At 41.8% G+C, this 13,434-nt stretch overlaps 1 protein-coding gene across 3 annotated transcripts in view; it reads right to left on the bottom strand.

Annotated features, from left to right (window-relative positions):
• The window catches only part of SLC66A2 (solute carrier family 66 member 2), a 72,190-nt gene that overhangs the window by 49,294 nt on the left and 9,462 nt on the right, over positions 1 to 13,434 (bottom strand). The window contains exons 3-4 of one of the 3 annotated variants that reach the window (XM_068200713.1): positions 13,005 to 13,138; positions 9,790 to 9,843 (exon numbers count right to left, since the gene is read on the bottom strand). In XM_068200713.1, the coding sequence (XP_068056814.1) occupies positions 9,790 to 9,843; positions 13,005 to 13,138 (188 nt within the window). The remainder of the gene's footprint in view (positions 1 to 9,789; positions 9,844 to 13,004; positions 13,139 to 13,434) is intronic. The other 2 variants (XM_068200719.1, XM_068200725.1) reach the window with 2 other exon arrangements.

The following is a 13,434-nucleotide window of genomic DNA, read 5'->3' as shown; positions in this document are numbered from 1 at the left end:
GTTCCGCAGAAATTGGAAATTGATTGTAACCCCAAGACACTAGCAGACCTTCATTCCTTGTGTGGGTCTTTGAATTGGGTAAGACCCTGGCTAGACCTCACAAATGAAGAGTTAGGTCCTCTCTTCAAGTTATTGAAGGGGGAGAGGGGCACAAACTCTCCCAGGGAACTGACCCCAGAGGCAAAGAAGGCACTTGAAAAGGTACAGAAGGCCTTGTCAGAGAGACAGGCTCATCAGTATGAGACAAACGCACCTTTTCAATTCATTATTCTAGGAAGGCTGCCACATCTGCATGGCTTGATTTTTCAGTGGGTTAAGGGACAAAAAGATCCACTCTTGATCATAGAATGGGTCTTCCTATCTCACCAAAGATCCAAGACCATCACTGAGCCACAGGAGCTCATGGCACAGCTGATTTGGAAGGCCAGGGTGAGATTGTGTGAATTGGCGGGTTGTGACTTTGCATGTATTCACCTTCCATTTAAAATTGCAGAGGAAAGAAAGGACGCTCCAGAGAAATTGACTAATGAGAAGTTCGAGCATTTGCTCCAGAGCAATGCCAGTCTCCAGACAGTCTAGACAGCTACAGGGGACAAATATCGGTCCATGCCCCACCTCATAAGCTGTTTAATGAGGAATTCCACCTTCTTCCTCAGCAAAAGAGGAGCTCGAGACCACTCAAGGCTCTCACAGTGCTCACGGATGCATCAGGGGTGTCCCACAAGTCGGTGATGACTTGGAGAAATCCACAGACCCAGCATGGAGAAGCTGATGTTGAGTATGTGGAGGGATCTCCCCAGGTGGCTGAACTGGCTGCAGTGGTAAGAGCTTTTGAGAGATTCTCAGAACCAATTAATCTGATAACAGATTCAGTTTATGTAGCAGGGGTAGTGTCCAGAGCGGAGCAGGCAGTGCTCAAAGAAATAGACAATGAACAACTCTTTAATTTGCTCACAAAGCTGATTCATTTAATTTCCCACAGAGAGCACTCGTATTTCGTGATGCATGTGAGGTCACACACCGATTTGCCCGGCGAAATAGCAGAGGGGAATCGCCATGCAGACTCCCTTGCTGCACCAGTTGAGAAAGCACGTCTCCCTGATGTCTTCCAACAGGCAAAGCTAAGTCACCAACATTATCATCAGAATGTGCCTGGCCTGGTTCGACAGTTCCAGCTAACACGGAGTCAGGCCCGAGCCATTGTGGCCAACTGTCCCAACTGCCAGCTTCAGGCCGTGCCATCGATGGGCATAGGGGTTAACCCCCAAGGCCTTGGCAGCTGTGAAGTGTGGCAAACAGACATCACACACATTCCTAGTTTCGGTTGTCTCAAATATGCTCATGTAAGCATTGACACATATTCAGGCGCAATGTATGCTTCAGCTCATGCAGGAGAAAGGTAAGTGCATGCTAAGCAAAATCTATTGCAAGCATTTTCTGTATTGGGAGTTCCACGCACACTTAAAACTGATAACGGCCCAGCGTATGCTTCCAAGGAATTCCTAGAATTTGTCCAGCAGTGGGGAGTGGAACATAAGACTGGCATTCCCCTCTCCCCCACAGGTCAAGCTGTGGTTGAGCATGCTCACCAGATGCTCAAGAAGGTCTTGGATAGGCAGAGCAACTCCACAGCGTGGATGTCTGCACGGGAGAAGCTCTGTAAAGCCATGTTTACCATCAATTTTCTGAACTGTTCATTTGAAAACATGAGTCCACCCGTGACACGGCATTTTAACAGTGGTGAACAGTTCAAATTGTCTCAGCGTCCACCGGTGTTTATTAGGGATCCAGAAACTTGGGAAACCAAGGGACCCTATGAGCTCTTGACCTGGGGCCGAGGCTATGCATGTGTGACTACTCCCTCAGGCCCTCGGTAGATTCCCCAGAAGTGGGTAAAACCTTTTGTCCCCAAGAATCCAGGTCAGACAGAAGGGGATGAGAAGCAAGCAGCCGATGCTGCAAAGAGAAGACACCATCGGATGGAGGAAGGAGAATCTTCCTAAGTGAACCTTCCGACAGAAATAGAAACTTTTAACATGTTATGAAAATGTTTGTGTTTCCTTTTTAGAGAAAATATACCTTCCACTAAATCGTGTGATGAACCCCATCCAAGTTGTCATCTTGCTAATGCTGAACAGTTTGGCAGACGCATGGATCATCCCTCAGCCGCGTCAAAATGTCTGGGTGACCCTGGCTCAAACACTTCAGCAGGAAAACATATGTTTGTCCATGGCAGCAGCAAAGAATCCTACGTCCACCTGTCTGGTAGGAATTCCATTGCAGGCTGGAGAGTTTCCAGCAAGCTTGGACAAACATAGGTCCAATGAAATTCCAGAATCCACTCCCCGACCACAAAAAGAGCAACAGAAGCATGTAGAGGGGAAGATGAAACGCTTAGAGGAGTGGTTGTGGAATTTGCCCAAGGTAGCACAGGAACCCCAAGAATTAGAGTTATTGGGATCCTCCCCTGCAGTTTACTGCATACATTTTTCAGGTATCCCTCAAACTGCTAACACTAACGAGTACCACGTTATAAAACAATATTGTGGAGAGTTTACTGCAAGAAGGTGGTGTCATAATATAAGCCATATTGCAGTAGACAATCCATCACATTCAAGTCCCAAAAGTCTCCCTAAGGGATTGTTCTTGGTTTGTGGGACAGAGCATGGGCAGGAATTCCATCTCGGCTTCTAGGAGGACCATGTACAATAGGGCGGTTGTCCGTATTGACACCCAACCAAACTTTAATAGGGGAATGGACTCACAAGAACAACTCGGCAAACAAAATTCAAAAGAGGAGTGCAGACATTCTGGACCCAAATAGTAATGCAGATGTTTTCCATTGGGCAAAGTCAAAAAGAGTTGCTGTATCCCTGTTCCTTCCGTGGGTAGCAGCAGCTAAAGCTCTAGGTGAATTGGGACATCTAGGGTGCTGGGTGGTCAAACAGGCAAATTTAACATCTACCGCCATCAGCTCTCTCCTAGAAGACAAGGAAATTACCAAACAGGCCACACTGCAAAACTGTGCTGCTATAGATTTCCTTCTGTTACTGCATGGACATGAATGCCAGGAATTTGAAGGACTGTGCTGCATGAACCTGACTGCAAAGGCTCCAAACATCCATGCTGCCCTTCGAAACATGAACATGATTGGACAAGTGAAGCAAGAATCTGAAGATTGGTTCAAAGAACTGTTCGAGGGTTGGGGAATCACTGGATGGTGGACTTCTATATTTAGAACAATTATGTTATTTGTAATTATCCTTTTCCTTGTAACCATAGTGTTCGGGATAGTACGTCGTGTGATTTTCAGAGCCATCACAAGTCTTATTTCTACCTCACAAGTCAACCACATAGAGTTGACAAACCTAAAAAAGCATACCTACCCCAAGGACTGTAAATGGTGGGAAAACCCACGCTTAGGGTCAAAATGAATCAAGTGTTCTTGTAACCTTCTAACAGAAAAGAGGGAGGTGCTGCAGTTCTTTAAGGAATGGTATCACCCTGCAGCAGACCCCCACAGATAGGAATGTTAGAATGACCCTTAAACCCTAGAGGGAACCTATTGGCCAGAGGCCAGATGGCCCCAACCCCCCAAAACCTAGATAAAAACCCACTCCGCCATTGTTCGGTCTCTTTTTCCTCCTTCTCCCCTGAAAATAAACACATGGAAACTGAGCCTCTCTCTCCTGGCTTCTGAAACTCTGCTCCTCAGCTGTCCCCCAAGACTGAGCTAGCATAACAGTTCAGGGGGGCAGTCAGAGGGGATTGCTTCAAAGAGGCACCATTATCAAACATGCCTGAGATTCCTGCCCTGTTCTGGAGATAAGCAAATCACAGCTGAGTCTGCCTGTGCTGGCTCACATATTCATCAAGTAATCATAGAAAGTGTAAGCACCATGCTCAGGAGGAAAAAGCAGGGATGCCTGAAATTATGGATTTTGTCTCCATCATGTCCCATGATGAATTCCTACTTTCCTAGCAATGTTTGGACATTTGGCAGCCGATGGGAAGTAGAGAATTAATCCATGTTTTGCTTTGCCTGTATGCACAGCTTTTGCTTCATCTATTAAAGTATCTCTGCCTCAACCCAGGAATTTTCTCAGTTCTAGCCTTCTGACTCCCCTCCCACCCACTGCAGGGGAGCGTGTGGGTGGCTCTGCTGGGAAGAGCTGCCTGCCAGGGTGAGTCCACAGCACTGGATTATTCCATATGGCTTAACTATAACTACTGATAAGTCTGAAGCTCATGAATGGAACAATACATCTAAGATCAGTTTAAGACTTGGAAGCTATTGCTTCATACTTTACATATCAGTCATACAGGTAATGTCAGTCTCTTCCACTTCTGTTACCCAGTTCATCCATGCATCCCATGAAAAGAAATACCGTTAGGTTTTTCAAAGGTGACCACCTTAACTCTCATGCAAAGCCACCACCTGTCTCTCAGGCCTAAACCTGCTACATGCCATGCATTACAAGAGTGACTTGTCCACCTGGATCCCTCACCACTTCATCTGTAAGTCTCTGGATTTACTGCAATTCTCCCTCTCCCTTTGCTCCACCTTCCAGAGAACCACGTGGGCCAGTTGCCTCCAGCATAGGGAAATGGGAAAATTTAAAAGAAAATTAATTCCTGACCACTGTGAACAGAAATGTGCTTTCACAGCACTCAGTCAGGCAGGAAACAGACTGGCCTCATGCCTCCACCTCACTGCAGTGGGTGTGTGTATTTCTGGATCTTTCACCTTAAGGAAACTGCAAACTGCCAGAGGCAGAGATCATAGCTGCTCAGAGGCCTCAACAATCATCCTTTGGGTTTCTCCCTTCCCATCTGTCTTCCTGAAAGGAAAATGCTCTCTGGAATATAGAATTTAAACTTATCCTTCCCTTTTATACCTTATGAATAATAACAGATAAGCCTGCAAAAAGGTATGCCCTCCTACTGAACCACTTTCAACATTTTCAACAGGACATAAAAGGCCACAGAACTTTTATTTTGAGGCCCATTAGCCTAAGGGGCTGAAGAAGGATTTACACTGAATGGAACTTCAAAGCCTGAAAGAGAGTATTTACTTGGAAACATAAAACAGACTGATCCAAACCCATATTTCTCATGTTTTCTGAAAGAAAATTATTTTAGTGTTGAACTTGAAATGGTTCAGGACGAATTCCCTATGAAAATAAAGGAACAACTTTTTAAATGAAACTATACCCTATCTGTCTGTAGTTTAACAAAAAAAAAAAAAAAAAGTTATCTGTTCAATCTGTTCAGTATGCCAACAATTTCTAAGCTCCTTTTTAAAAAAATCAAGTGTTCTATTTGGACTGAATTATTCTGAAATGTTTGAATAGTAAGTAACTTAGACCTCCAGCACAGACCCATATCTGTAAAGACAAATTATTTTTCAGACTTGTGTTGGTCTCTTTTGCAATATTGACTAAAAAGAAACCAAACTTATGTATTAAAAAAAGACACCTATGTTTACCACTTCAGTATTTACTTAAAACAAACTTTAAATTGCCCCTACGTGTTTAAAATCTCCATTTCTTACTCTCTTTTGTCTCCTGAAAGGTCTAAAAGTTGATGCAGAGAAAGACATGGGGAAATGACTGTTCCCATCATACACAGAATTACAACCAAAGTGTCAATGCAGACAGGTACCATTTTCTGAGGCAGAGTAGTCCTGAATTCTTCAACAACTAGAACCCCATTAATATGTTTTTTTTAAATCCTTTTTTTTTTAATAAAAAAAAAAAACAACAAACAAACTGCAAAACTAAACAAAGCAAAACAAACAAGCAAAAAATATCCTTTTGGCATGCTGTTTTCTCACAGATATGCCATTACAATCCCTTCTCCTGAACATCCTCCCCCAAAGTACTAACAAAAGCACTATGAAATTAGTCTAACAACGATACATATAATCCTGGGGAGGAGGGATCAAAATCCTTCCAAGAGCACTTCCATGTTCAGTTATGCACAGATAGAGGTGGTGACACACCAGCAACAACTCTGCTCTCATCATTCCAGCTGTACAGGGAATTCAACCACTGGGCAGCACAGTGCAGAAGTCAAGCACTTTCAATGAAACCAAGGTGCTACCCACAACCAGCAAGGAAAGCTGAGCCTCTTCTGCGTCTCCAGCTCTGCTCAGGGTGTCAGGGCTGGACAGAGAAGCACATTGTGCATGTTACTTACAGACCACTCCTGGAAAAACACAGTGCACGCCTGCAAGCTGTGCAGGATTCCCCGCTGAGCCCAAACAGACCTAGCACTGAACAGAAGAAGTCAGAGAGCTGATTAAATAAAGTTTAGATTCTTCATGGCACATGTAATGTAGTAGTGCTGCTCTAAAATATGTCAACACTGTGGTGGTGCTGTTGAACAACACAAGCCAACTGATGCCCTGAGCTAACTAAAGAGCATGGACAAAAGGAGAGGTGGATGTGTGAGTTATTCACCAGGCTGTCACACTGCCAGTGGAAACATGCAGCAGATGCCTACACCTGCTCAATTCACATTACTGTTGTCTCCTCGTTATTATGCAGATATAAGTCTGCAAAGTCAATGATACATACATTTTACATTTCCCCCCCCTAAAAAATGTTTAGTAGTTTACAGTATTTTGCAACAGGTATTCAATGAATCTAAGTTTTTTTTTTCCTGTTTCATTACCACTAGGGTTTTTTTTTTTAAATCATGTTTTAAAATTTAATGTGATTTGATGAGGTTTTTTTGAGTTAAAACCAAGGTTCAGGATTCAGTAATATAGCAAGTGTTAAAACCATCTGCAGAGAGGGAAGGGAGGAAATCACAGAAATGTCTTTCTAAATGCTTAACCATCTACTTAGAAGGAAAAAAAAAAAACCAACAAGTCCCATCCACTCTGAGGCTCACCTGCCACACACTCAAACCACTCTGAAAAACTTTAAACAAAACAGGCTCTTTGGAGCTATGGTAGTGTTTTGTTACTTCTTTAATGGTTTTGTTACCCCAAAAGTCTCCAACACTTACAGGGCTCAAAATATATCTATGGAATTTGTATTTTAGCAAAACAGATTAATACACTTATTCACATTTGTTCTAAATCATCTCATCATGAAACAAGGAACTAGCGAAAACCCAAATTTCAACTCAATTGCACCTCGCTCAGCTTGGCAGTTGCCATGCTCCCAGGCACTAGGTAGAACTAGATACCTGAATTAGAAAACAAAGGAAGTAAAGCATTAACCCTTCAGAACTGGAGCTACTTCTTTTTAATCTTTCCTTTGCCAAGAAAAAAAAAAGGAAATAATTTTATTTCTGTATGGAATCAGAAAACCCTACACCCTGGGGCCAACCTTACTATAAATTTTTTAGGCCACTCAAACTGCAGTAACCTTCCCACACACCCTCAACTCTCTCTCAGTCCTAACTGATAAAGTCACTTTTCAGAATCATGTGACAGAGATAAAGGCTTTTTTAGATAACATGTGGAAAAACAGTGGCATTAAGTGGTTTCTTGAACTACTGACAATAAAACGAAAAAACAATCTGGGGAGCTCAGCAGGAGTCCACTTCCTATTCAAGGAGAAGCACTAAACAAATGCCTCTGTATTTATCTAACAAGTTCACCTAAAATTCATTGGTAGCCCAGTACATTTTCAGATTAATTGTTCAACAGCTTTATAACAAAATAGTTTTCAGAGATCATCTTCATTTACAAGCATAATTTACTACATGACCAGAAAAATAACATAATTATTTCTGAAGCCTAAAAATACATTGAAAAAGTTTTTACACCACTCAATTATTCAAAGGAAATTAAAAAACAATTTGTTCTTCTTAAGCAGAAGTTTTAATTAAAACTCATTAAAGGACATAATGAGAATGCACTAACACATGAAAATATGGTAAATATTCCCCTCAGCTAATCTCTTAAGTGAGATTCCCCAGAGCTGTAGCAAAACACAGCACTGCAGGGCACAGCTCAGTTAAGCCCTATGTAAATTGAGTATGACATATGCTGTGACACACAGCACTGTGCACCCCACTCTTTATACCACCAGCACATACTTCTGTATGCACATTATACACAAACAGCTTAAAACATTTCTAATTTCTTTATAGCAATGAGAATGGTCATATTTCAGACTTCCCCACCCAGTCTTTAAACTTCTGAGCAGTAGTGTAAGGCTGTCTTATTCCTTAGCAATAATTAAATTAATCCAGTTTTGCTAAGTAACTCCAAAAAAAAAAACTCAAGTAATACCTATTAACCAAATGTCTCAGACCAGCTGGATTAAGATGTGTGGTGCTTTATTCTACATCTTTTTAGGCTATCAAACTACCAACAAATGACTTTTTAACCAAAAAGACAAGGAAAAAAACTGAATGAAAAAAGTGAAAGGTCGCATTAAGTTACTTATTTCTGTTTAATTTTAACCACTTGAAGCTGACAACTGTTTATAGCTCTGAGACTGTAAATAAAGCATTGCTGGAAACTAGTAAAAGACAACAGGAATACAGGCACAAGGAAGATAACTGCTTAAACCTTACATTCCAATGGTTAGTGTTGCAAGCCAGTGAGAATGACCACACAAACTAGAGTAAAAGGCAAACAAATAGAAAATAGTTTGATACCAAACCCTGAAAAAATAATGTTTTTAAAATATAAAAAGAAAAGGTGCTTTGCAAAAATACTGGTATAAGACAAAAAAAACTGATAAATTTCCCAAAGCATGGATTTTGCCCCTAAATCTGAAAGGGGAGACCCAGAAGATGAATCAGTAAAAGAGAGTCTTATTTAACCTAAGCAGGGATGGCCTTATGGCTTCAAGAAAGCACTCAGGTTAATACCACTCTGGGGCAGTTTCTTAGAGCTAACTCCAGCTTGACTAACTGTGTGTTGAGAAATACACAGACTCTCCTTTTGCCACAGCATTGTTCTTCTGTGCCCTGGATATTGCCATTTGAGTTGATCCCTCACTAACTCAAGAACTGCAAGAGAACACAGCTGGTACCAATGGAAGATTCCGAATCAGTTCAGTTAAAACCAGTCTAAAAGCTGACTCTGGGGAACTTCTGTGTCAGTGTAACTTCTTTGACGTAATACCCCATTAATTTAAAACAAAATTACAATTCCATGACTCAAACTGTCATTCCAAACTATTAAGAGTAGAAAAAGTACTGCAAGGCTGGTTTGCACCTAATATTTCCTGTTCCTTAGGGAAATTAAACAACATAGATTCCAACTCTGAAACTGCAGATTGGAAGCTCTCACCTTAGGCATTACTAATTCCCAAATAACAATTTTGAGGCTGCTCTATAATGAAAAAGAGAGGAATATTCACAAGGATGCAGGCACTTTGCTTGAATATCAAAGTGAAATATCTGCTGAAAGATACTGCTGTATATTTCATAGTTTCCTCCAGGCCAAAACTGAAAAAAGGCCAACTGAGTCTGAAGAAGTGGATCTCTGTTTTGTTTGTCCAGCTTGGGGAAGAAGTAAGGAAGACACACAATGTGTCAATTCAACTGCCTTCAAAGAATTAGTTTCTGAAATAGAGCTGAAAGCAGCTTTTCCTCTTTTCCACGAAAGTTAAAAGTGGACAGGTGAAAAATTTAAAAAAAAAATCATAAAAACAATAGACACCAGGTTTTAGTAAGTCAAGAAAAGGTAATGTAAACATTCTCTATAGAAATGATCATGCAACCATTTCCAAAAATAGTCACAAAAAGTAGCAAATCATGAAATATGTGGTTAAGGGGACAACTTCAGACAGAATGGGTTTGTACAGTACATACCCAGATAGGATCTCTTGGGAGGTGCTTTGATTTCTTCATCCTCACTATCTGCAGCTACATAAAAAAGAGTTGAAGGAAAAAAAAAAGAAAGGAAAGACAAACAGACTTTTATGATTAAATGCAACAGTGGTTATTTGAGTTGCAGTTTAGTCAGTTAGTACATTTTATTAATTAAAAAATAATAGCCAGACAAAAACATGCCAGAAATTTTCGTCCCCATGCTTTCTCTAAGGCTCCCACCCCACAATGTTAAGATAGGACTGAGCAGTAGGAAGTCCCAGAACAGTCTCAGTGCACAACCTAACAGCAGTGTACCTATGAAGGGAAAATAAAGGATTAAGAAACAATGAAACAGGCAGCTTGATTCTTACTTTTGACTACATAAATTCTAACTTTTCATGATCAGAGAAAACAACCTGTTACCTCAGCAACACTGGGTGTGTGGATATGTATGTATTAACAGCTGAGACAGCAGTTGCCTTGCCTCTGGTGGAAAAATCTATTCAAAAATACTGTCACAAAGCCCAACATCAAGAAGGAGAGAACAGACCTCATCTGCAACCATGCTGCATGCTAAACCTTTTTCACTCTAACCTTCCTCTGCCAGTTGAAAACTGTATATTACACAAGAGAGTTTTCCAGTGTCAAAACCAAAGCTCTTCAAAGGATTAGAGTGCTATAATAACATACAAGTTACAAAGGAGATTAAGTCAACCAGCAAAACTGGTTGAATGGCAAGAGAAAATAATATTAATGTAAAAAACACAGGAGTCCATGTTCTACTTGTGGAGTTTGGGCTGCACAAGTAAGGAGAGATGTCCAAGAGTCTCCTTTCAGCAAATATTGTCCACTGGTTTTCAGTATAGTTCATAAATTCAAGGGGCTCCAAATCTGTCACAACATCTTGGGCATTACTAGAATCTTTGTTGGAGAGAGGTGGGAGGCTGATCTGGGGAGAGTGTCTGTCTCTCTAAGAATATGAAGAAGCTGCTCTGGTCTGCCAACATTCCCAAAAGCAACCAGATGTTTTCAGCTGTCTGTACATGTGACAATCTTGCTTCAGGCACCTCTTGGTTCTTGAGTAAAGGCATAGCACATCCATGTTTGTATTTCAATATTCAGCTCTTTAGCACGGTAGCACCATCATGCCCCAAAATATTACAATACTTTGAACAAAATCAACAAGAAAATTAACAAGAAGCCTGGCCCTTTCTGTACTGAGTCAACAACGAAGCATACATATGGCACCACAAATACAGCTTTAAAACTTGGGAACAAATATGGAAAACTATTTGTCATGGTTTGACATTGGTGCAATGCCAGCACCCCCATGAAAATGCACCTTCCCAAATAATTGCTGTGAGATGTGATCGGGAACAGAGCAGGTCCAAACTTAATAACAAAAGAAAAAACTTTATTAAACTACTACTACTATAAAAGACATACACACTAAATCCAGGATGAAGACCCTCTAAAACACTCCTCCTCCCCCCCAAACTTAATAACAAAACCAGTGAGACACCACCCAGGATTCCTGATCAAGTTGCCTCCCTTCAGATAATCAATACTCAGTCCCTCAAAGGAGAGAGAAGTCTCTCTTGCACCATAGACACCCCAGAAAACACAGTTGCCACCTCCTGCATTTCCATGTCACACATGGCAACCGCCCGGCAAAAATCTGCCATGGTGACACTCTCCTTTGCATGTCACAGTGCTCTCACCACCGTGCATGGACAGACTGCTCATAGGGCTCCATTAAGGATGCTTTACCATGGACCAAAAGAGACAACAGTTCAGCTTCTCATCTTGGGACTACAGTCCCCCCCATTTTCTTCCTCCTCTGGGGCTAAGGGTCTCAAGAACAGAGATCATCTTCTTCCTGAAGACAGAGGGCATCACCACACCCTCCTCAGCTTTTCTCTGTTCTTTCCATTCCTGTGCTGGTAGTTGCTGAAGCAGGTCTCTCGGTTCACCACTGCATCCCCCTAAAATGCAGCCTCTATTGTAGGAGAATTTGGTTCAGTCTATGGCTAACAAGAAAAGTCCAGCCACAAGCCACTCCATCATCTCCCCCCCACCTAAAAATTTCTTCTTCTAGCATCTCAGGTCCTGGACTGTCTCTCTTCTACTTCAAATTGAGGAGGAGTAATATTTTACAAAGCCTTCATTGCCCAGGATAGGGTTAAAAGTTCTGACTCCCCAGACAGCTGAAATCTCTGCTCAGAACGCCAACTCCCATGACTGGGCATCTTCCCCCCCCACTTCTCCTTCTCCTCTGCCAGCAAATTTACAGGTGCCACCATCTCTCTGTCTCTTTCCCTCTGGGCTGGGGGGAGGGGGACAAAGGCATCTCCGCTTCTCTCCACCCTTCCATCCTGGCTCGGTTCCAATCTTTCAGCCCCCTCAGCCTACCTCTCTCAGGCCACATGGCTTCCACTCCCCCACCCAGCCTGTGGCTGGGCAGGGGAGAGTCTGCACTCTCAAGACCAGAGAGCATTCCCCTGGGAGTTCTTGCTTTTAGCCCCCTGTGTTCTCAGAGGCATGTCCATACCTTCAGTGGTCACTCCAGGTGCCAATATCCAAACCTGACCACTGATTGGTTTGACTACCAACTTCCTGAGAAAATTCACTTCTGTGCCAAACCACGACACTATTGTTACCCCAACAATGGTACCAGGAGATCTAGGTTAGAGCACTTAAGATGCAGTGAGGTTAAATACAAGATAAAAGATAAGAAGCTATTGTTCATGCCTGCTGATTTCACCTCCATGGAAAACTCCATGTAGTTTTCAAAGCATTCTTATGCAGGGGAGAGAACTGTCCCATCAACTGGAGGTTTTTATATCAAACTGGGGTATTTGTTAATTTTGTATTTTGCCTGATTTGGATGCTGGCTTTCTCCAGCCTGAGTTGTTAAAAACAGACTACACAGTTCAAGTTAAAAAAAAAATAATAGAACAGTTGGATATATGAACAGCATTTGCTCCGTTTTCAATTGCTATGTATTGAAGGATAAAGTCTCAGTATCTAAAACAAAAAATCAGAGAAGGCAGCAACAGCACAAGATGGGTTGCACCACTTTCAACTTGATTTCATTTTGCAATACTAAGAGGGAGCAGGAGAAAATCCCACAATTGAGAAGTAACTGTGAGAATGGAAAAAAATTTAAGAAAACTCATATAATCTTTTTAAGTTCTGTAATTCCCATCACTGACCTGCAAAAGAGCGGCGTTTCACATTCAGCTCATTGGACACACGAATTTCAGTGCACAGTTTCAGCATCAGTAACATTGTAATGATCATGATAATGCTCTGCCACAAAAGAGAGGATTCAAAACGCCTTCCAAACCTAAAAAAGGAAAAGAAAGTATGCAAAACATCTAAGCACCTGGAAAAGGAAATGCTAACAGTAACAGGTATGGAAGGCTTAGGAAGTCAGAGTCACCAGACAGACCTAGTTGCCCATAGAGGAGCTCAGAGCAGAAGTATCTGAGAACCTTATTTCAACATCCCAGTGGACTGATCCTAGAGATGCTGAAGAGAGAAGCTTAAGTCTTTGCTTCAAAAGCCAGCAGCAAACCTATTGTTTTGAAAGGAGAATCACATCCATTTAGCAGCAAGTCGGTAAAGACAGACCAGAGAGTT

The sequence above is a fragment of the Anomalospiza imberbis genome, chromosome 1 (genome assembly GCF_031753505.1).
Source record: "Anomalospiza imberbis isolate Cuckoo-Finch-1a 21T00152 chromosome 1, ASM3175350v1, whole genome shotgun sequence".
NCBI classification, from domain to species: Eukaryota; Metazoa; Chordata; class Aves; order Passeriformes; family Viduidae; genus Anomalospiza; species Anomalospiza imberbis.
The sequence above is the reverse complement of the archived record's forward strand: the minus strand, read 5'-3'. Positions and strand labels throughout refer to the sequence as shown.